This window comes from Macaca nemestrina, chromosome 2 (genome assembly GCF_043159975.1).
Source record: "Macaca nemestrina isolate mMacNem1 chromosome 2, mMacNem.hap1, whole genome shotgun sequence".
Classification (NCBI taxonomy): Eukaryota; Metazoa; Chordata; class Mammalia; order Primates; family Cercopithecidae; genus Macaca; species Macaca nemestrina.
Window position 1 is genome coordinate 133,486,538 of NC_092126.1, and position 21,331 is coordinate 133,507,868.

General features: G+C 38.6%; 2 protein-coding genes across 10 annotated transcripts in view; one reads left to right on the forward strand and one right to left on the reverse strand.

Moving 5' to 3' along the window:
- LOC105479570 (melanocyte inducing transcription factor) overlaps nucleotides 1-21,331 on the forward strand; it is a 224,152-nt gene that overhangs the window by 198,840 nt on the left and 3,981 nt on the right. For 5 of the 9 annotated variants that reach the window (XM_071092073.1, XM_071092074.1, XM_011737574.3 and 2 more), the window contains 4 exons: nucleotides 4,866-4,983; nucleotides 7,721-7,795; nucleotides 13,385-13,460; nucleotides 16,215-16,362. In XM_071092073.1, the coding sequence (XP_070948174.1) occupies nucleotides 4,866-4,983; nucleotides 7,721-7,795; nucleotides 13,385-13,460; nucleotides 16,215-16,362 (417 nt within the window). The remainder of the gene's footprint in view (nucleotides 1-4,865; nucleotides 4,984-7,720; nucleotides 7,796-13,384; nucleotides 13,461-16,214; nucleotides 16,363-21,331) is intronic. The other 4 variants (XM_071092075.1, XM_071092076.1, XM_011737576.3 and 1 more) reach the window with 1 other exon arrangement.
- Nucleotides 9,037-9,423, reverse strand: LOC105479569 (translation machinery-associated protein 7). Its single transcript, XM_011737573.3, has one exon. The coding sequence runs from the start codon at nucleotides 9,421-9,423 to the stop codon at nucleotides 9,229-9,231; it is 195 nt and encodes a 64-aa protein (XP_011735875.3). The 3' UTR covers nucleotides 9,037-9,228.

The window sequence follows — 21,331 nt, forward strand, 5'->3', positions numbered from 1 at the left end:
ATTTAGTATTTATTAATATGCCTAATAGGTGGGCAGCACCGGGCAAGGTGCTGTGGATGCAAAGGTGACTAAGGTATGTTTCCTGTTCTCATGGGGGGTTCTCATGGGAGTTACCAGTCTAGAAGGGGGAGACTCTTTTAGCCCTTGAGGGGAGAAGGACAATTCAGGAGCAGAGAGGCCATCTCAAAGGAAATTTCCAGATAAGAAAGATCCTCTGGGCAGAGTTGAATTAACTCCCAGACAGGAGAGGAGTCCCCTGCAGCCACCCTTAGAAGTCACTGACTTTATCCCAGCATCTACCTCTCTTCTATTTCCCCATGCTAGAAAGGCTAAATGTGGCTCCATTAGAGTCTTCTTTCAACAAATCTATTTCAGCATTTTGCCATTAGGGGAAAGGCAATGTAACTTCAACATTAGGAGCACAGACTCTGAACCAGACATCTGAATACATACCCTTGAGTGAGTGATTCACCCTCTCTGCTTCTGTGTCCTTGTCTGTAAAATGGGGATCATAATAGCATCTACTGCAATAGAATTAATGGGAGAATTATAAGAGGTCATCCACAAAAAGCATTTAGAACAGTTGGGCCCTGATAAGCTCTCACTAAAAGTTAGTTACTAGCTCTTATTCTTGATGAACTTGGGTTTTAGTTGTCAAAATTAAGTAACAAAGCTACTACAACCTATTAACATTTTAATTTTTTTCCCACAGTAAAGTTTAAATTTAATGTTCTTCATGTTAGGCATTTTTTTTCTTTTATTTGATTATTTGAAATGCTTTATTTCAAGTTAACTACTGAGAAAAAAATAAAGTGGAAGGAACACTTAGAAAGGAAACTGTCCTAAGGGAATTGAAGTCTAGAAATAACTATTCTGAGAGCACAAGGGCCCTCTTGTACTATCAAAAACAAAGAATAAAAGTCCCAGTTTACTTGTGTTAACAGTGCTCAATTGATATTCAGAGAAGGGGACCATCCAGAGAGAAAAAATAATAACATTTTACGATTATCATTTACTTGGGAAAATATTCATTTTGGTGGAGCACAACATTGAAGAACTCAATTCAGACCAATATGGGGGCATAGACCCAGGCGCATCTTCCTTCAATTTTTTTGTCCCAATTAGACTGTGGCTTTCGTCTGTCCACAGTGCAGTTTGTGCTCTGGAAGTGAAATCTTGCTATTTAGGTAAATGGCCTGGATAAAGACCCAACAAAGATGTGAAATATACATGTTAATAGAAGAAGTCTCTTCCTCTTTCTTAGCTCTTAAAGGTGTTATTTTGACCTAATTGTGATGTTAACTATATTTATGGGGGAAGTTTTCTAATGCAGAAGAACCAACCACAGAATCCTTTCTTTAAAATGCATGACTAGGAGACACATTTTAAATTATTTCCATCAACCTTCCTTTTAGTAGCTTCAGCAAATAAGAGCTGTTGATACAAAGAATATACACCACCATTTAGAACACAGTTTCTCAACTGTGGAACTGTTGACATTTGGGATGCATAAGTCTTTGTGGTGGGAGACTGTCCTGTGCATTTTAGGATGCTTAACAGCATCCCTGGCCTTCACCCACTGGATGTCAGCAGCAAATACCCTGCAGGTGCATCAGCTGAAAATACCTCCAGACATTGATCCGGGGAAACAAAATCAGCTGTAGTGTAGAAGCCCTGACTTGGAATAATGACTGGTCACCTCAGCCTTGCAGATTCCCTGATTTCTGTTCCTAGATTTGTATTGCAGTCTGGTAAAAATTGTCTAATCGTTGACAGTGTACTTAGTAATTAACATGGCAAGTGGTTTTGTTGATCAAAGTGAACATTAGCTCACCTGTCAAAACTGTAAAGTGGGAATCCAGTACTCCCTAGAAAATTATAATACGTGTTGTTAATCATAGTGGTTACTACTTACTGATCACTGAAGTAACAGGCACTGTGTTTCACCTACTTTATCTCTATGAAATCTTATGAAAACCCTGTGAGATGAATGGTTGTCGCTTTTCAGTTGGAGACACTAAGCCTCAGAGAACTTGCTTAATATCACATAGCAAGTTAGCAAAGAGGCAGGATTTTAATCTGGGTCTCTGACTCCTAAGCACAGGCTATAAAGTTCTGCACCATTAATCGGTAGATTGGAGTATCCACATTTGGCTAATAAGCGGCAGGGTTTTTATTTCCTCAGATCTAATTGGAGATGAATTGAAAGTTGCAGTTTCTAAGTGGTTAATATCAGCATGTTGATACTCTCCCCACCCCCAGTTCTGCTGTTAACATGGGACCTGAGCCTCCAACCAAAAACCTCCATTTGGCAATGGCCAAAACCTTGGCTTTTCTTTCTGTAAAAAGCAGTAAGATGCCATACACAAAGTGCCATTTTAATTCTGTGCTTGGCCCAAAGTAGGCACCCAAAAAATGAGATGACCCCCAGCAAAATATTCTGGCATGCTTTCTGCTTCCCACTCCTAATCAGTAAGTATGGGGAAAGCAGCCGAAGCAGGAAATCTTTCAGAGAAGTAGATAGAGGGCTATAAGCTTTTTCAACTGGAAGTAATGATGTCTGACCTCAGTAGAGTGCCCAATGAGGCATCTTGCTGTAGGGATTTTAATTCATTTCCCTTATTGGTGTGCACTGTCATCAATCGATGCTAATCACAGCAGTCCTTTCTGTAGTTTTTCACCTGTCTCAATCCATTTCTCACTAGGTATCCCCCACTTTGCTCTTTGTCTCCCCCACCCTGTCCATCTGGCTGTCTATGGCAGAAAGCATTCTCTCTCTCAGTCATGTACATATCTCTTCTTTACAACATAGTTAGAAAATATGTTCTTGTCCAGAAGAAGCTTAGAATTAGATGTCTGTTCCACATAGGTCTATCAATGACTTGGAGATGTGTATCAGTTGCTATTATTTATCCCTAACAAATCTTCATAATAACACAGTGAGTTTTGCATACAATTTGCATATGAAAACCATATATGTGATTTGCCTTTCTAGAGCAAGGGGAATAATTTTTCTTTTAGCTTATTGCTTTGAATTTTCAAGTCACATTCTTGGTTTGTTAAGACCCAGAAGCTTTCCCAAAACCTGAAATTCTCAAAAGATAGGGGAATAAAGCTTTGGAATCTAAGGAGTTACCAGACATCATGACAACTGTATAAGTTTAGTCTCTCTGGTACTTTACCGGGCTATTTTGAAACATGTGAGTGCCTTTCACTTTGCGTTAAATTGGACAAGAATAAAACTAAACACACACACAGAGCAAGGCTGACCCTGAGAAGGTGACCTATTTCAAATAAAACCACTTAGTGAAATGATAGCTAATAATCAAAGTCACTTTTTATCAATTTCTTAAAGGGCCTTGAAATACGATACATTTTAAATGACCACAATGTCTATTTTTGTGCCTGTGTATGGGGATATGTGTATTAGGTTTTATGCATATACTATAAACGCTGCTTTCAAAAAGGAGCAAAAGAGGGAGTTGTATTCTGCTGGTTTGTCTGTCCTCCCTGCCCACCCCAGTCCTGTTCGAGCCAGTGTCTGATTCACCCATCAAGAAGTATCTTATTCCATGTCCATTGCCTCCCACCCAAATCTCTTTAGCTAGGGGTTTAATTCATAGAGTATATGTTTAGAAGCCATCCCAGAAATTGATGCAATGGCTACCAATGAGGGGAAGCACATTTGACTCGTATTTTGTGGCATATTTTCATCTGTATGTTAGTGGTCATTTGAGAGGATACAAGGTACTCTGTTGAATACAGTTTTTACTAGATACCTCTCAGTCACTAAACATTTTAATCACACCTAAATGCTTTCTGAATGTACTTTTCTCAGATGTAGAATACAATTCAATGTGTAATCAAGAAACGGGAGGGCTAAACAACATAAAGTCTTACCCAGTAATCATGGTTATAGAAATTGTTTGAATCAGTCTAGTAACGGTACATGTCTGCAAGTGGAAGGAGTGAGGTCACTCAATGATTTCTCCATAGTTACTATTTCAAACTGTATTTCAGGGTGTGGGAAGGGGGATCCATTTGGGCCTTTTCTACAAAAACAGGCCTATAAACTGCTGCAACCAGCTAGTTACCAAGAAATGCACATACACAACCAAAGGAGAGCTCGCTGCTTTAAAACATCCCATTCAGAACCAGAGGAAAAACTCTGATGCTAGCTTGGGGAAGGCTAACTATTTCTTTTACTTTTTATTTTTTTAATTTTTTTGAAAGTGTAAATTGTTGCTCTGTTTTAAAGTCTGTGGGCTCCCTCTTGTGGCTTTGTGGAAAATTTCAATTTCAAGAAAATGCTTTTTCTCTCTAGCATTAAGGAAATCATTTCTTTTCCAATTTAAAAACAAATAAATAAAACTTTCATTGCTTTTCCTTGTAAAAGGAAAAGAAGAAGAGGTGGAGACGAGAAGGAAGGAACAAAATTAACTTTAATGGAAAGTCCTATTTGGTGAAAAGGTCATTTTATATACAATCCTGTTTTACAATAATAGCCAACATTTCCTGAACATCCTCTGTACGCTACTAGTTGTACTAGATAATGCATTCACCACATTATTCATTGTCTCCATGCTCAAAATAAGCCTACTGGCTAGTTAGTGTAATCATTTTATGGGTGTGAGACTGTACTTTCCTCCTTCAAAGGGAGCTAGTTGAGGAGATCCTGTGACTCTCTTTTCATATCTGCAAGCGAATGAAAAAATAAACATCTCATATTTTCCTACTTTAAAAATGATTTTTTTTATCAAATAATTTTTCTTAAATAAATCCTAGAGTAGGATCATAGTTTTTTATCTGAAAAAACGTGGGAATTGTTCAACAGTTAATTTCTGTTACTGTTGGTCTCTCTCTAGTTGCCTGTCTCGGGAAACTTGATTGATCTTTATGGAAACCAAGGTCTGCCCCCACCAGGCCTCACCATCAGCAACTCCTGTCCAGCCAACCTCCCCAACATAAAAAGGGAGCTCACAGGTAAACACCTAACAAATGTACTTCTTACTGCAGATTTCAAGGAGATCCTTGAAAATCTCCTGAGATACTGGGAATCGGGGCCACAATTACTGCATGTCACCAATCACTGTATCTATGATGAAGGTCCCCTTTGCACTGGGGATAGTAGGCAACTCTTTCAGCTGTAACTGTCTCCACCCTACCTGATATGTATGTTTCTTTTTTTTTTTTTTTTTTTTTGTTGTTGTTGTTGTTGTTGTTGAGACGGAGTCTCGCTCTGTCGCCCAGGCTGGAGTGCAGTGGCGGATCTCAGCTTACTGCAAGCTCCGCCTCCCGGGTTTACGCCATTCTCCTGCCTCAGCCTCCCGAGTAGCTGGGACTACAGGCGCCCGACACCTCGCCCGGCTAGTTTTTTGTATTTTTTTAGTAGAGACGGGGTTTCACCATGTTAGCCAGGATGGTCTCGATCTCCTGACCTCGTGATCCGCCTGTCTCAGCCTCCCAAAGTGCTAGGATTACAGGCTTGAGCCACCGCGCCCGGCCCGATATGTATGTTTCTTACAAGCCCCTAGAGGCATTGGAGTTTGAGAACCCAGATCTGAATTTTCCTTTGACACACATTCGAGCCCACAATTGGGATAGCAAGAGAACATATTTCCTACATCTTCATATGCCTCCTGTTGTCTTTTGCTGTATTGTGTGCAAAAGATTTATTACACAGGGGGGAAAAAATTATAAAATGGAGCAATGGGTATTATTTGTTCTTAAGGCAAGTGTGAAATTACCTATTTATCTACTTTGCTTAATGCTTTAGGGAAGGCATTTATTTGGTCATTAAAACATGGCGGAAACTATATTAGAACTGGCATTCTACCATGGTGAATTTTATGGCCCTTACCCCACCCCTCCTTTTATTATTTGATCCTTGTATCCTGCAGGATTGGATGAACAGACTGAGAATATGGAATATGGATTTGGTACAGAGAATTCCTGTTCCAGTCAAGGGTGTCTTAAAAAATTTTTTTTCAGAAAATAAGCAGGAGAAAGACATTTTTTAAAAACCGTGGATTTGAGTGAAAAGAGTAACTAATAAGTAAAAACCATCCAAAGCCAAAACACAATTAGTTACCCTACCAAAAAGGAAATTTACTGCAAGACAACAACAACAACAAAAGCAAGAATTGTTGGGCAGGCACAGTAGCTCACACCTGTAACCTCAACACTTTGGGAAACTAAGGCAGGCAGATTGCTTGAGCTCAGGAGTTCCAGGCTGCAGTGAGCTGTGATCGCACCACTGCACTGCAGCCTGGGCAAGAGGAATGAGTCCTGTCTCGAAACAAAGCAAAGCAAAACAAAACAACAACAACAACTTAGGAATCATTGAAGTGGAGGGTATATAAGTCATGCTTCTGTGTGAGGAAAAAAAAACTAGAAAATGATTTGGATTGACCATCACAATTGAAAGAATTCAACTTCTGAGTTTTATATATATATACACACACACACACATAGATATGCATATATATGCATATATACATGTATGTATGCATATATATATGCATATATACATACATAACACCCATATAATAAATATATATGGTGTATATATATGCTTCAGTTGCTATAAGTTATGCTAAAATGATTTCTATTTTGAGATAAAATTCTAAATTATGATAGTGTAATGCTTCAACTATCACTTCTGAAAAGGAAATAACAGAGCTTTCTGAATCCCAAGATTGGTCAAGTAACATTTTTTTTAAAAATTCTGTTTTGTTTTGTTTTGTTCTCTGTAAGGCAAAAAGCAGTCTCTTATCCCAGAGATCTCACAAGAGTTGCTATGCAAATAGAACTTTCCAATTGGAGTTGCCACCGAGTGCATCTATTCCTATTTTGTTTGTATAGACTCAAGCTAGTAAATAGTTGTTCCTAAGTTGTTAGATGATTTCATTACAGCAGGTTTTAACAGAATCTGGCACCAACTTCTGAAAAAATGAGTTCATTCTATGAACTAGTGAACTAGTCAGAAGATAGATCCAATTTGGGAGGTTTTTTTTGTTTTGTTTTGTTTTTTTGAGACAGGGTGTCTCTGTGTCTCCTGAGCTGGTGTGCAGTGGTATGATCACGGCTCACTGCAACCTTGATCTCCTGGGCTCAAGTGATCCTCCCACCTCAGCCTCCCGTAGCTGGGACTGTAAGCATGCACCACCATGTTGGACTTTTTATTTTTTGTAAAGACCAAGGCTGGTCTTGAACTCCTGGGCTCAAGTGATCTTTCCACTTCCACTTCCCAAAGTACTGGAATTACAGGTGCGAGCAACCATGCTGGGCCTCTACTCAGTTTTTATATCAGCATGTTACAAAGGCATCAAAAAAGGACTGAAAGCTTCTATGGCCTGAAAAGAAAAGATATCAGACCCCTGATAATAAAGTATCAACAGCAAATTGACATAGTTTTCTAGTTATCGATATCTTTCTTGCTAGTATCTATATATGTTTACAGTGTGCTATAGATAATTTTTACCAGGTTTTTTTTTTACCATTTTGTGGAAGCCCAGTTTTTACATATTGTATATTTGATATATATTGCTTTTGAAAACATGCAAGCTTTTTAAAAAGATACCGTTTTAAAAAAACGTATTTTTACTTAGAGTCAAGTCAGATAAGCTTCCATATGTTTGGGAAATGAGATATTTTGTAGTTTACATTTTGTGCAACTTCAAACAATTCCAACTTCTAATGACTTCATTCACGTGCACAGCGTGTATTTTTCCCACAGAGTCTGAAGCAAGAGCACTGGCCAAAGAGAGGCAGAAAAAGGACAATCACAACCTGAGTAAGTTGGTTTTATTTGTGTTCATGACATTTGATATTAGAGTTAATATTCCCCCATATATCAAAAATGTTCCCAGAAATTCTGTATAGGAGAGTTGATTTCTACAGCTGTTAAAATTATCTCTTCTGGAAGAAAATTGTATTTGACAGAAACCAAGGTATATAATTTCCCCATATTTTATCTCAGATCAAATTGAATTTTGTATATATAGTTATTTTCAGTTTCTGAAGAGTTTTTATTTTTCTTGTTTATAGCAGTGAGTTTTTTATTTTCTCTCTCCCTCTCTCTCTCTCTCTTTTTTTTTTTTTTTGGTGAGAGGGAGAACTGATCCCCAAGTACCCAATTATAAGTGTTGCTCACACAGGAACTTATTAACAAAAGGGGATTAGGGGAGCACCTTCTCCAATGAGATTTGAAAGAAAAAGAAAGAAAGAAAGAAAGAAAGAGAGAGAGAGAGAGAGGGAGGGAGTGAGGGAAAGAGAGAGAGAGGGAAAGAAAGAGAAAGAAAGAAAAAGAAAGAAAAGAAAGAGAGAGAGAAAGAAAGAAAAAGAAAGAAAGAAAGAAAAAGAAAGAAAAGAAAAAGAAAGAAAGAAAGAGAGATCTGAAGGGGAGTAAATGGATGAGGTAGCCTCCTACATTTCTGACGTTATTCGTGACTTAAAAAAAAATAGTCCTAAAGCATTTAAAATATTTTTTACGCATTTAATTTACTCTTGATCAAATCTTCAAATTGTCTCCTAAGAATACTTTAATTTTTGTTTAATATAAGCCAGTAAGACAAGCTGCACAGATTTTTTTTAATAAAGGGATTGAGCTTGGAGGTAGGGAATCGGGTGTGAATTTCTCATCTCATGGCCTCATGTTGTCTGTTTCTTGAATTGATTTTTAAGAATGTGAGTCATATATAAACACTTTCTCCTTATAAAAATGATAGAATAAGACCAGAGTTCTCCTTTAGTCCCCAGCAATATGCATGTTGGTTTCATTTTGGCATTGCTCTTCCTGACCTTTTTCTGTGTATTAAGAATATAGACATACGCACACAGAAAATAAATCGTACGGATTTCTATGTTTTATTTTATTTTATTTTATTTTTTCCTTTCAAACGAGTTGGTTTAATTTCAGGTGATACAAAGTTTAGGGTAGAACAAGGACCAAAGAGCAGACTCTGGCAAGGTTCTGAGCTGGTTTTACTTTAAATTCAGTTATGGTAGGAATGACTTAGTGAAAACAACTAAAGAGATGATGAGCCACTGTAAGATTTTTTTTTTATTTTTTTTGTTTTTTACAAAAGTTTATTCTTAAATGTACAACAGCTCCAACACAACACTTAATTCCAGCTTTAGGTGGCAAAAGATGTTATGGCAGGGAATATAGATGTTTAAATAAGGATGAAATAAAGGGTCACCATCTCCTCAGGCACAAGGAACAGCTTACTTTTTGCCAGATTTCTTAATTCCACCTGTGGCCAAGGGCCCCTTCCCCGCGGCCTTCGCTTTTAGCTCCTCAAGTTTCTTCTGCTCCTCTTTTTGTTTCTGCTTGAAAGCCTTATCTTCCTCATCCATCTCCTTGGCCTGCTTCTCAGGCTGTTTCAGTGGCTGCTTCTTACCACCTTCGCGGCCAGACATGGCGCCTGCCCGATTTCTATGTTTTAACACAAACGATGTCATATTGTCCATTTTATGTCGATTTTTTTCTACTGAGCAGTATGTTTTGAAGACCTTTTGCTGTTAGGAATCTAGATCTATCTACTTTTTGAAAACTAATTGCGTAGTATTTTACAGTGTGACTGTATGATATTTAGTAACTTCCAAACTGCTGTGTGTTTATGTTGTTTCTAGTTTTTCCCTGTTATAAACAATACCACAGTGAACGTTTTTATATGTGTCTCTTTGTGTACAAGAAAGTTTGTTTCTCTAGGTTAGAAACGGAACTGAGAAATGGAACTGCTGGGTCCTGAGGGAGCTGGTTTTTACTTTAAGAGCTACACCCCTCCCCAGTTCTCATGTCAAGTGTAAGAAGCTCTCCTTTTCTTTTAACCAAAACAGATAAACTGTTATCTCCAAGGCCTCCTCCAGCTTCTCAGTAATTTTACCCTAAGATATTTCTTCTTTTAAAACACCTTAGAAACAAGATAATTAGGCATTACCCAAAACTACTTAAGTGAAATGTGGAAAACTGAGTTGGATCTTGTCAAAAACAATAGATACCTATCATCAGGCACCTGAACTCTCAAGGTCAAGGTTGTCAGTAAAGTGCAAACATGATCAGCTCAAACTCTGAAGGCTATGAAGCAAGCTAAAAGTCTCATCCAACCATTGGGAATTAATAATCACGGTTAGATGGGCCGGGCGCGGTGGCTCAAGCCTGTAATCCCAGCACTTTGGGAGGCCGAGACGGGCGGATCACGAGGTCAGGAGATCGAGACCATCCTGGCTAACACGGTGAAACCCCGTCTCTACTAAAAATACAAAAAAACTAGCCGGGCGAGGTGGCGGGCGCCTGTAGTCCCAGCTACTCGGGAGGCTGAGAAAGGAGAATGGCGTAAACCCGGGAGGCGGAGCTTGCAGTGAGCTGAGATCCGGCCACTGCACTCCAGCCTGGGCGACAGAGCGAGACTCCGTCTCAAAAAAAAATATATATATATAATAATAATAATAATAATAATAATAATCAAGGTTAGATTGCCCCTTGGTCAAGCTGTTCCTCTTCTAGGAATTTATTTTGTAAGAATACTTGCCAAAATGTACAAAAGAATATATTCATTTATTATTCACTCATTCACTCAGCCATATATATACACACACACACATATATTGGGGGGTGGGGGGAGAGAGAGAGAGAGAGAGAGCGCCCACGTTTTGTGTGAGGCACTTTTCTACAATGTGAACCAGAAAATGAGTTTCCCATCCTGAGAAACTAGCCTTTGAGTTAGGGGTCATCTATCATGTATTACCGAGTGAGATGAACAAGGGGCAGAATAATACGTATAATATCCCATTGTGTACAAAGAACACACTGGGGAGAGACGTGCTTGTGTATGTGTTTATATGGATGTATATGTGCATGGGCGACTATCTAGACATCACTCTTATCAGTGACAATTTGCCCAGGCATATAGATGTTGGATGGTATAAAGACTTGGCTTTTACTTTTTCTTTAATACACCTTTGTATTTTTAAAAATTTTTTACTAGCTTATATTATCTTTCTAATAAATGATTGGAAAGAGAAGTCACTGAACTAAAAACAAAATGTAGTACACCTAAATATTGACAGTGAAAGATGTCAGCTGTGTGCTGGTGAGTGAAAAAAAAGATGCAGAGTCATTTTTAGTATGATTCCACTCTAAATGTTTTGTTTCTTATTTAACACATATTTGTTGAGAGCGTACTATGTGCCAGATGCACACAGTTACTTGGAATGCAACAGCAAATAAACATAACAAGTAGATCAATGGGATACATGAATATGGAATGGCAGAAAGTTCCACGTGGAGTCAAAGGGCAGGCAAGGGAGTATAGTGTCAGCATGGACATGGGAGGTGGTGGATCAGTTTCAAAGAGGATGACCAGAAAGTCTCATAGGTAAATCTGAGTCTACCTGAAGGAGGTGAGTGCAGTGCCATTCACATATCTGGAGCTACAATGTTCCAGGCTGGTGGAACAGCCATATGAAGTCCACCAATGGGGCGTATCTGGCTTGCGTGAGGAATAGCAAGGAGCCAGAGGGGCTAGAGGAATTTTATGATTATTATGTGCTTGGAAAAAAATAAGAAGAAAGCACATACTTAAGAGTTTTGGGGAAGGTTAGCTACTGGATCAAGGACCCCAAAATTCCTTCTTCAAAACCACTGACCATCACTTAGGGTTTCTATTTTATAGAAGTCTAATGGTAGGACTTCATATTATATAAAACGGATTTCATCATTGGAATAATCCCTCAGCCAAAACAATTTATATTGGGAAAGCAGGGAATCACATTATTTATCTAAGTATACAGACTATTAGTGGATCAAAAAGAAACATATATTATGGTATTTAGAGTAAATATTAACAACTTCAATCCAGTTTGTTAGACTTCAAATTATTTGGAATTTATTTGCTTGACTACATTAATTAGAGACATTTATCATCTCATATGCCTTATTCTGTCATCCTCCCTTAAGAAGGTGATAGTTGAACTTACACCTAGATTTATAAAATAGGAATGCTGTGAAGATTCATGGTATAGCTAAAAATACTAGACTTCAGTTTTAGGGCTGTGCTATCCAGTACAGCAGCCATTCACCACCAGTGCCTACTCAGCCTTGAAATATGACTGGTCCAAATTGTGATGTAAAATTAAAGTGTAAAATGCGCCCTGGATTCCAAAAACTTAGAATGAAGAAAATAATGTTAAGTATTTAATTTGTAAATGTTTACATTGATTGCCTGTTAAAATAATAATATTTTGGATATAATGGATTTAATAAAATGTTAATTTCATCTCTTTCTTTTTACTTTCTAAATAGTACTACTAGAAAACTTAAACTTACATATGTAAATTATATTTCTGTTGGGTAGCACTAGGCTAGAGCATGGGTGTTTTGTGTGGCCTATGAGTTAAAAATGTTTTCTACAGTTTTAAATGGTTAAAAAAGGCCGGGTGCAGTGGCTCACGCCTGTAATCCCAGCACTTTGGGAGACTGAAGTGGATAGATCACTTGAAGTCAGGAGCTCGAGACCAGCCTGGCCAACATGGTGAAATCTCCTTCTCTACTAAAAGTACAAAAATTAGCCAGGTGTGGTGGCGTGTGCCTGCAGTCCCAGCTACTCAGGAGGCTGAGGCTCAAGAATCTCATGAACCCAGGAGATGGAGGTCGCAGTGAACCGAGATCGTGCCACTGCACTCCAGCCTGGGTGGCAGGGCAAGACTCCATCTCAATAAATAAATAAATAAATAAATAAATAAATAAATAAATGCTAAAAAAAAAAAGTGACATGAAAATTATATACAATGCAAATTTCAGCATGACAAGTAAATTCTAATGCTTTTCATTAGATTTGCCTTGCGAAAAATTGTACTCATATGTTATATTTTGAATTTTGTCAGTAAAAAATGTGTGGAAATTTGTTTTCCCTCTGGTTAAGTAAATATCTGCATAATATCCTCAATTTTGCTACTTATCCCACAAAACCACAAGTACTAACTTCCTGGCTCTTTGCAGAAAGTTTGCTGACTTCTGCTCTAAGGGGTTAGGTTAGAATTTGGGCTGTTCACCAGATATTGCTGGATGTCCTTGCCAAGTCCCTAATAACGGTATCTCCAAGGCAATTTCATTATTTGTAACTGAGGATAGTAACTGATTTCGGGGTTGCTGTGGGAGCAAATGAGAAATCGTATGTATCTAAGGGCTTTGGAAATGATAAAGAAAGGTAGCTCATTTTTAACTGCAATACCAAAAACATAGTAAAAATAGGGGAAAAGTAGGTTCAGGTTTCCATTGTCATGACCTGAGAAGTTAATATGCACATGCCTTTAATGAGATATGCTAAATGCATACATGGTACTGTTACTAATAGCCCTCTCCTCTGCTCTTTTCTTGAAGTTGAACGAAGAAGAAGATTTAACATAAATGACCGCATTAAGGAACTAGGTACTTTGATTCCCAAGTCAAATGATCCGTGAGTACAATTGCGTGTTAATCTGCATCATATATTTTTCAGACCTGAATGTTTTTTCATATGTTGTAAAAAATGCAGTTGTAAAAACTAAAGTAAAGAAGTCTCTCCTCTCCCTTTGGTTCTGTTCCTAAATTCTTCTTACACCTTTCTTTTGGTTAGTCTCATCAAACTAAAATTTCAAGACAAAAGCATTGAACTGTACAAAATGATCTTTGGACACTAGATGCTTTGGTTGTGAGGAGGTGGCTTTCTGAGAGGAGGTGACTTTCTGAAGCCTAAGAATTCTTTGCAAACAAATACTGAGCTTAAAAAATATTTCCTTTAATGATTCATGCAGAACAGAACTTTCAATAGCTGTTAAAGCTAGATTTGTTGACTGCTCTTTGACTTGTACAGTATCTCTAAATAGGCACTGATGAACGGACATTAGAGACTTCAAGTTTAATGATACTCAACAGACAAAAAAAGGTCAATTGCTTTTATGAAAACTTGCCTGCTCTTTGTATGTTTTACCATTGTAGGGGAAAAAAAGTAATGTTTTAATCCTCTTATTAAGTACAGGTCAGCTAATTTGGATTTCAGCTTTTGGTCTCTCTTTATCCACCTTGCCACCTTCAGAGATAACAGCTGTAAAGATAATTTTCTCAAGTCTTTCCTACCAGCCTATAGTTACCTGCAACGTCAGCACATAGGACAACAAACACACAGTTTTTATCCATTAGAAATTGGCTCATTTGAAGCAAGGGGCTAGAAAATATATACATTTTAATGGCCCCCACAGGCATTCTGTGAAATTAGCCTTTGAATATGACCTTTTAGCTACCTAATAAAATGTAAAGATGAAATCAAGTATTATTCATGCAAGGCTTATTAAATTTGCTATTCACATTATTGTTAGAGAATTTGTAACAAAATAAAATAAAACCATTACCTATTGTGAGGTGGTTTTGATGAATGTACAAGCACAATTCCATCTTCAATGTTTTGCCTTCCCAGGTTTCAAGGAAAGGCATTTTCAAACCCGAAACATTTCAGATTCTCAGTTCTACAGCACAAATGTATCCTACTAAAGGGCTGTGACCTTCATTTCCTATAGTCAGTCTTGCATGATAGTTGAAATTGAATTCCCATTTTCCTGTTCTTTATCAGCTTTCACTTTTTAGCATATTCTTTTAAACTGTAGCATGTGAATCTCTTTAGCAACATATTATGAAATTATGGGGCTGCAGTGAAAGCCTCTATTTGCATATCTTCTTTCCCCATTGTATTAGAATGCTTGCGGGTTTATAATCTGAACTGATAAAGATCTTTAATTGTAGGCATTGTTTTAAGATAAAACAGACTATAATCTATATGGTGGTTTTCCCACACCAGGTTTCTAGAATGTGCCTTGGGGCTGTTATGCAGACGCAGTCTCATAGACTGAGGTCTCAGCCCAGTACCTTTTCTCCCACCAGAGCAAGTCTGCTTTTGTTGATTTTATATAATGGAGATCTATATACACTATTCTGTGAAAAAAGAGTCCCTCTTATTACTGAACAAAAAAAAAGTTTGAAAACCCTTTCTTAAACTCAGAAGCATAATTGATTGATTGGATCTCACAAGGAAGCAAAACCCAAGATAATTGGTTGAAACAATCACTTCTTTTAAACTGAGTGACCCCTCACATATCCCAATTCTGATTTCTCATCTTGCTGGCCTACGTGAAGCATCATTTATTTTAATTACATTTCTCTCTGGCTGCTAAAGTTACTTCTCTTACTTTGATCTTAGCTCTGAATATTAAGTCTGTGCTCACTCTGGGTATCTCAGGACGTTCCCCTAGGTTGCCATCTTTGGTGTTCAGACCCCAGGGACCAACCCCAGGGAATTCTCTGGGGGCTGGAACTGTCCCTCTTATGGGAGAACTTCTGTTTTGTTCTTAATGTAACCCATATGAGGATCAATTACTTGGTGACTTGTTTAACGACCCTCTATTCACCCATTCCACCTGATACTTGTAGATGAGGAAATGGATAGACAGAGGCTAGATAGCATGCTTGGGATAATTCTTGATGAAAAAAAAAAAAATAGAAGGATGCTGAGTTTATGCCACAAACAATTTAGTAGTGTGATCTGACAGATCTGTTTTACCATCGTTTACTCTGAGTTAACTTTTATAGTTTTAGAAACCTATAACTGTTTAATATAATGTTTAAGGAAACTATGATCAACAGACCTAAATTTAAGTCCTGACTCTACCATGTGGTACTGTGTGGCCTAGGACAAGTTGAATTGTCTCTGTTTCAACATGTGCACAAAGTCTTTATCTTACAAGGTGCTTGTCTGGGTTATTTAAGACAATGTGTACAAACTGGGTGGGCAACACTAGGCACGTGGCAAACACTCATGAATGGTAGCTATTATTAATGTATGATTATTTCATTTTCAAAATTGAATGCTTTTAAAAATGATACAATGGACTTTGGGGACTTGCGGGGAAGGGATGGAGTGGGTAGGATGGGAGTGAGGGATAAAAGACTACAGGTTGGGTACAGTGTACACAGCTTGGGTGATGGATGTACCAAAATCTCAGATATCACCAATAAAGAACTTATCCATGTAACCAAGTACCACCTGTTCCCCCAAAACTATTAAAATTTAAAAAAAAAAAAATTGTAAGTTCAGAAAAAGAGATATGGAATGCTTTGAATATTGAATTTTCATTGAGCCTCAAATCCTAAAAATGTCTGTTTTCCTCCATTTCCATTGCAGAGACATGCGCTGGAACAAGGGAACCATCTTAAAAGCGTCTGTGGACTATATCCGAAAGTTGCAACGAGAACAGCAACGCGCCAAAGAACTTGAAAACCGACAGAAGAAACTGGAGCACGCCAACCGGCATTTGTTGCTCAGAATACAGGTACACGGCCTGAGTTGTGTAAAGTTTACTGCTTGTTACCAACTTCAAGACAGTAGAAAGATGGATATAATGAGCCATAGGGGAGTTGACTTACATGATCCTAACACAGTCAGTCCTTATTATTTGTGGATTCTGTATGTGTGAATTTGCCTACTTGTAACCCCAAAATCAATATCTGTGGCACTTCCACAGTCATTCTTGGACATGTGCAGAGTGGCAAGTTTGAGCTGCGTGCCCACAGTCATTCTCAGACATGTGCAGAGTGGCAAGTTTTAGCTACCCATGGCACGCATTTCCAGGTGAGGTCGAATGACCCTGCCCGAGGCTGACTGTCTGCTTTCTTGTTTCAGCTCTCATCCTCTAAACAAGTGCTCCTTTCGTGGTCTGTTCAGTGCTTTCTACATTATTGTTTCTGTTGGTGATTTCGCTGTTTAAAATGACCCCCAAGCATAATGCGGAAGCAATGTCTAGAGTTCCTGAGGGCAAGAAGGCCATGATGTGTCTTACAGAGAAAACACACACAGGTGTTGGATAAGCTTCTTTCCGGCATGAGTTACAGTTCTGTTGGCTGTGAGTTTAATATTCACGGGTCAACAACATATATTACATAAGGTGACCTCCAACAGAAGCATACATATAACAAGATTAAGTGTTGTGACTGGGGTCTCATAGGAACCTAACCTGTAATTCCCCTGGGAACAGTGCTTCAGTGTTCACCCATTCAGTGTTCACAGTGACTTTGTAGAACATAAAAAACATAAGCACTGACTATACATGTTAAATAAGAAGATGCCTTAGTATTTGCAGGGTCTAGGAAGCAGTTGATGATCAAAGTCTGTGTTTATAAGGAACTTGGGGACACCCAGAGGATCGTATATTAAGGACATAATTCCTGGAGATAGTTATAAATAGTGGAATTGTAACATATATCTTTAACTTAAACTATACACCCTTAGAGGAAGACATACTCATTTTATTAATATGTACAATTTGTGCGTCATCCTGTTCAGTGGGTACATGCACCAGTGTAAACGGGAGATGGGGAGTTCCTCTTCAGTGTCAGCTCCTGGAACTTCTCTCAGGTGCTCGGCCTCTCTTGTTGGGTGAAAGGGCACTACTTCCTCTGAAATGATCCTCAAAAACAGACTCCCTGTTTGAACCAAAGGGGGTTTGTGAGGGTAATTTTAATTTGCTGACTTTGAACAAAACCTATCTGTAAGAGTCAATGACACCGTACCTTCTTCTTGAGTAGGCTGACCCACCTTTTACTAGATTTTGCCATAAAGCAAGGGTTGTCTTTCAACTTTTCCAGTACAACTATTCATGGAGTTATTTTACGAAACAGCAGTGAGAAGTATGACACCCTAGAGACCATTGTGTTTCACCTAATGGTGTTCCTCCTGGACGCTGAACTTTTCAAACAGAGCAATTCACTTATAATAATGGTCTCCAGTCTTCTGAATGCTTATATTTTGAAATTTCACATCTCTCATTCACTGCAGCGATTCCTCAGCTGCGGGTCGGGGAGGTGGGAAGCCACTTTTCCCTGTTGGAGTGCATTTTAGGACTCTGGGTAGTGAAGGAGAGGTTGTGTGTAATTTGAAAGCCCTCCTTTCCCCTCCCCTCCTCTACTTTGGCTTTGGTTGTTGGTTTTATGTTCTGTCTCTTCAATAAGTAGCTATAGGTATTTAATCTCTTGAACGTAGTCTACCTATTTATAAAAGCAGCTTGTCGGCCGGGCATGGTAGCTCACGCTTGTAATCCCAGCACTTTGGGAGGCCAAGGCGGGTGGGTCACGGGATCAGGAGTTCAAGACCAGCCTGGCCAAGATGGTGAAGCCCCATGTCTACTAAAAATACAAAAATTAGCTGGACGTGGTGGCAAGCACCTGTAATCCCAGCTACTTGTGAGGCTGAGGCAGAGAATCTCTTGAACCCGGGAGATGGAGGTTGCAGTGAGCCAAGATCGCGCCCCTGCATTCCAGCCTAGGTGACAGAGTGAGACTCCATCTAAAAAAAAAATTTAAAAATAGAAATAAAAATAAAACCAACTTGTGGCCGGGTGCAGTGGCTCACGCCTGTAATCCCAGCACTTTGAGAGACCAAGGCGGGTGGATCACAAGGTCAGGAGTTCGAGACCAGTCTGGCCAACATGGTGAAACCTCTTTACCAAAAATACAAAAAAAAAATGAGCTGGGCGTGGTGGTGGATGCTTGTAATCCCAGCTACTCAGGAGCAGGAGGCTGAGGCAGGAGAACCCAGGAGGCGGAGGTTGCAGTGAGCCAAGATTGTGCCATTGCACTCCAGCCTAGGCTGCAGAGCAAGACTCCGTATCAAAAAACAAACAGAAAAAGCAGCTTGTACTAATGTGTCGTTTCCTTCTACAAGTATTAAAATGTAATAACTATTTTGAAAGAGTAGCTAGGTTTTGTTTTATTTTAGGGTTCCAAACATGTATATTCATATGAAATACGAATATTGTGAAATATGTGCATTGGAAATTCCATGGTGACGATATCTTGATTTTCTTCCAATGACGATGTAAGGCAGCCTTTAGAACTTTTGCATATCACAGAAAACATTATTAATTAGGAAAGTTCTGCTACGCAATTAAGCCAGAGTTCTCTAGATGGGATTTATCACCTTATTTAGAAATCTGAGTAATGCTTTAATCAGCTGATAAATATTTTTAATTAGACAACAAAGGATTAGAGTAAGATGTTTGCCTCTCTTAATCCAACTTTATTATTCTTTTTCTGAAAAGACAATCTGCATGTATGGAGGTGCTGTTCTTATTAGCATGTTGGTGTAGACTTACAAGAGTCCATGTTTTCAGTATGGGCCTAAGGGCTTTCTTTCATTTTCACTCTAAGTGATGCACACAAAAGTTTTCACAGAAGAAAGAGCATGAATCCTTAATATCAGTGAAACTGCCATTTTATTAAATAGCCCAGGGCTTTCAAATGATGCCTGAAGAAGCTTGTGTTTCTGGAGATTATTTTAAGGAACTTGAAGGTACTTGTGTGACATCTCAAGCTCCTGGCTTTTACTCATATTGCATCCAAAGAAGGATTTTGCAGATCAAAAAACCTTGAATTTAGACTGAAACATGGCTTTTCAAGCACATATGTTTCTCAGCTGGTGGGCAAAGGTTGAGAGGCCATGTCATGTGGAGAGTCCTTCCCCTCTCTGATAAGGAAAGGTGACTTGCTTCAAATTTATATTCTCTTGCTACATATTATTGTTTCACAGTCATAGAAGGGATAGCATTGGAATGGAGAAGCAGAATGCTTATCAGGAATCAATTAAAGTCTCTAAGGTTCATTTTAGGAATGCCCAGGGATATACTCAGAAAGGAAAAAGAGAAAGAGCTTGCTTGGAAGACATTTTGCAATGATACAGGGGGAATCAATGGCATTTAGTAAGTGTGTTACTCAGTTAGTGCGGCTGTAGTGAAATGCCATTGACTGGGTGGTAAACAAGAGTTATTTTCTCACAATTCTGGAGGCTAGTTGTTGTCCAAGATCAAGTTGTCAGCAGGGTTGGTCCCTTCTGAAACCTCTCTCCTTGGCTTCTAGATGCCTGTCTTCTCCCTGTGGGTTCACATGGTCTTTTTTCTGTGTGCATCTGTCCCAATCTCCTTTTCTTACAAGGACACCAGTCCTACTGGGTTTAGGCCCACCAGTATGATCTCATTTTAAATTAATCGCCTCTTTAAAGGCCCTATCTCCAAATACGTCACATTCCAAGGTACTAACGTTAGGATTTCAACATTCAAATTTTTTCCAGGACACAATTTAGCCAATAATAGGAATGTATGTGAGGAAGGAAAGGAAAAAAGTTGTTCATCTTATAGATGAGAACTTACTTGTTGAGTTAAAAACATACTTTCCCTTTGCCATCGTGAAATGGGTTAAATGATGCTTCTAAAACTTTAGTTACTTCCACAGAACTTTCACAGTTTTTGCTATCACTACCAAAACTTTTTAACTTCATGGCACTCTTAGTGTTTTAGCAAGCTTTTTACCATCCCCCTAGACAAAAAGAAATACCTACTCTTTTTGTTAGGTCCAAACAACTTATTTAGTATTTAGGTTCTAACAACTTGGTAGCCATTTGAAAAAATAAAACATAAATTGAAAGGAAAATAACATTTTTATTTTGTTATTAAACAACCATATTACTTACTAACTGGATGTGTGTGCCTGTTGGGCACTGCACAGCTTCTAAAGTCTCTTGGAATCAGACTGGACACCACCACCCTTGTTGCCCAGTCCACAGTGATGTTCATGCGAAACTTGTTTTTCTTTCATCACAGCAACCGCCAAAAGCCCAACTTTGCAATGATATGATGTGGTTGAAAAGTATATAGCACAATCTGATGCTGAAAGAGAACTATCTCAAGTTTAGTAGTTCTCAGGTAGTATTGCCATTTCCCTTGAAATGTTAGGCTATCTCCAGTGCTCTGTGAGTTCATTGCAGCACCCATGGGGACCTCAGTCCACAGCTGAAGGACCATGAAACTATGTTACTTTTTACTGAATATGTTTCTTTTTTCTTTTCTTTTGTTTTTCTTTTCTTTTCTTTTTTTTTTTTTTTTTTTTTGAGATGGTGTTTCACTCTTCTTGCCCAGGCTGGAGTGCAATGGCGTGATCTTGGCTCACTGCAGCCTCCAACTCTCAGGTTCAAACGATTCTCCTGCCTCAACCTCCCGAGTAGCTGGGATTACAGACACGCACCACCATGCCCGGCTAATTTTAGTATTTTTAGTAGAGACGGGGGTTTCACCATGTTGACCAGGCTGGTCTCAAACTCCTGACCTCAGGTGATCCACTCCCCTTGGCCTCCCAAATAATATTTTTATCAGCTTGCATTTAAAACTTCATTTTTGTATTTTTTAACTTATCCTCAGTGTGAACATTAATATCTGCGAGAGACCATCTCTCTCTGTTTTTCATACATAGTCAAAT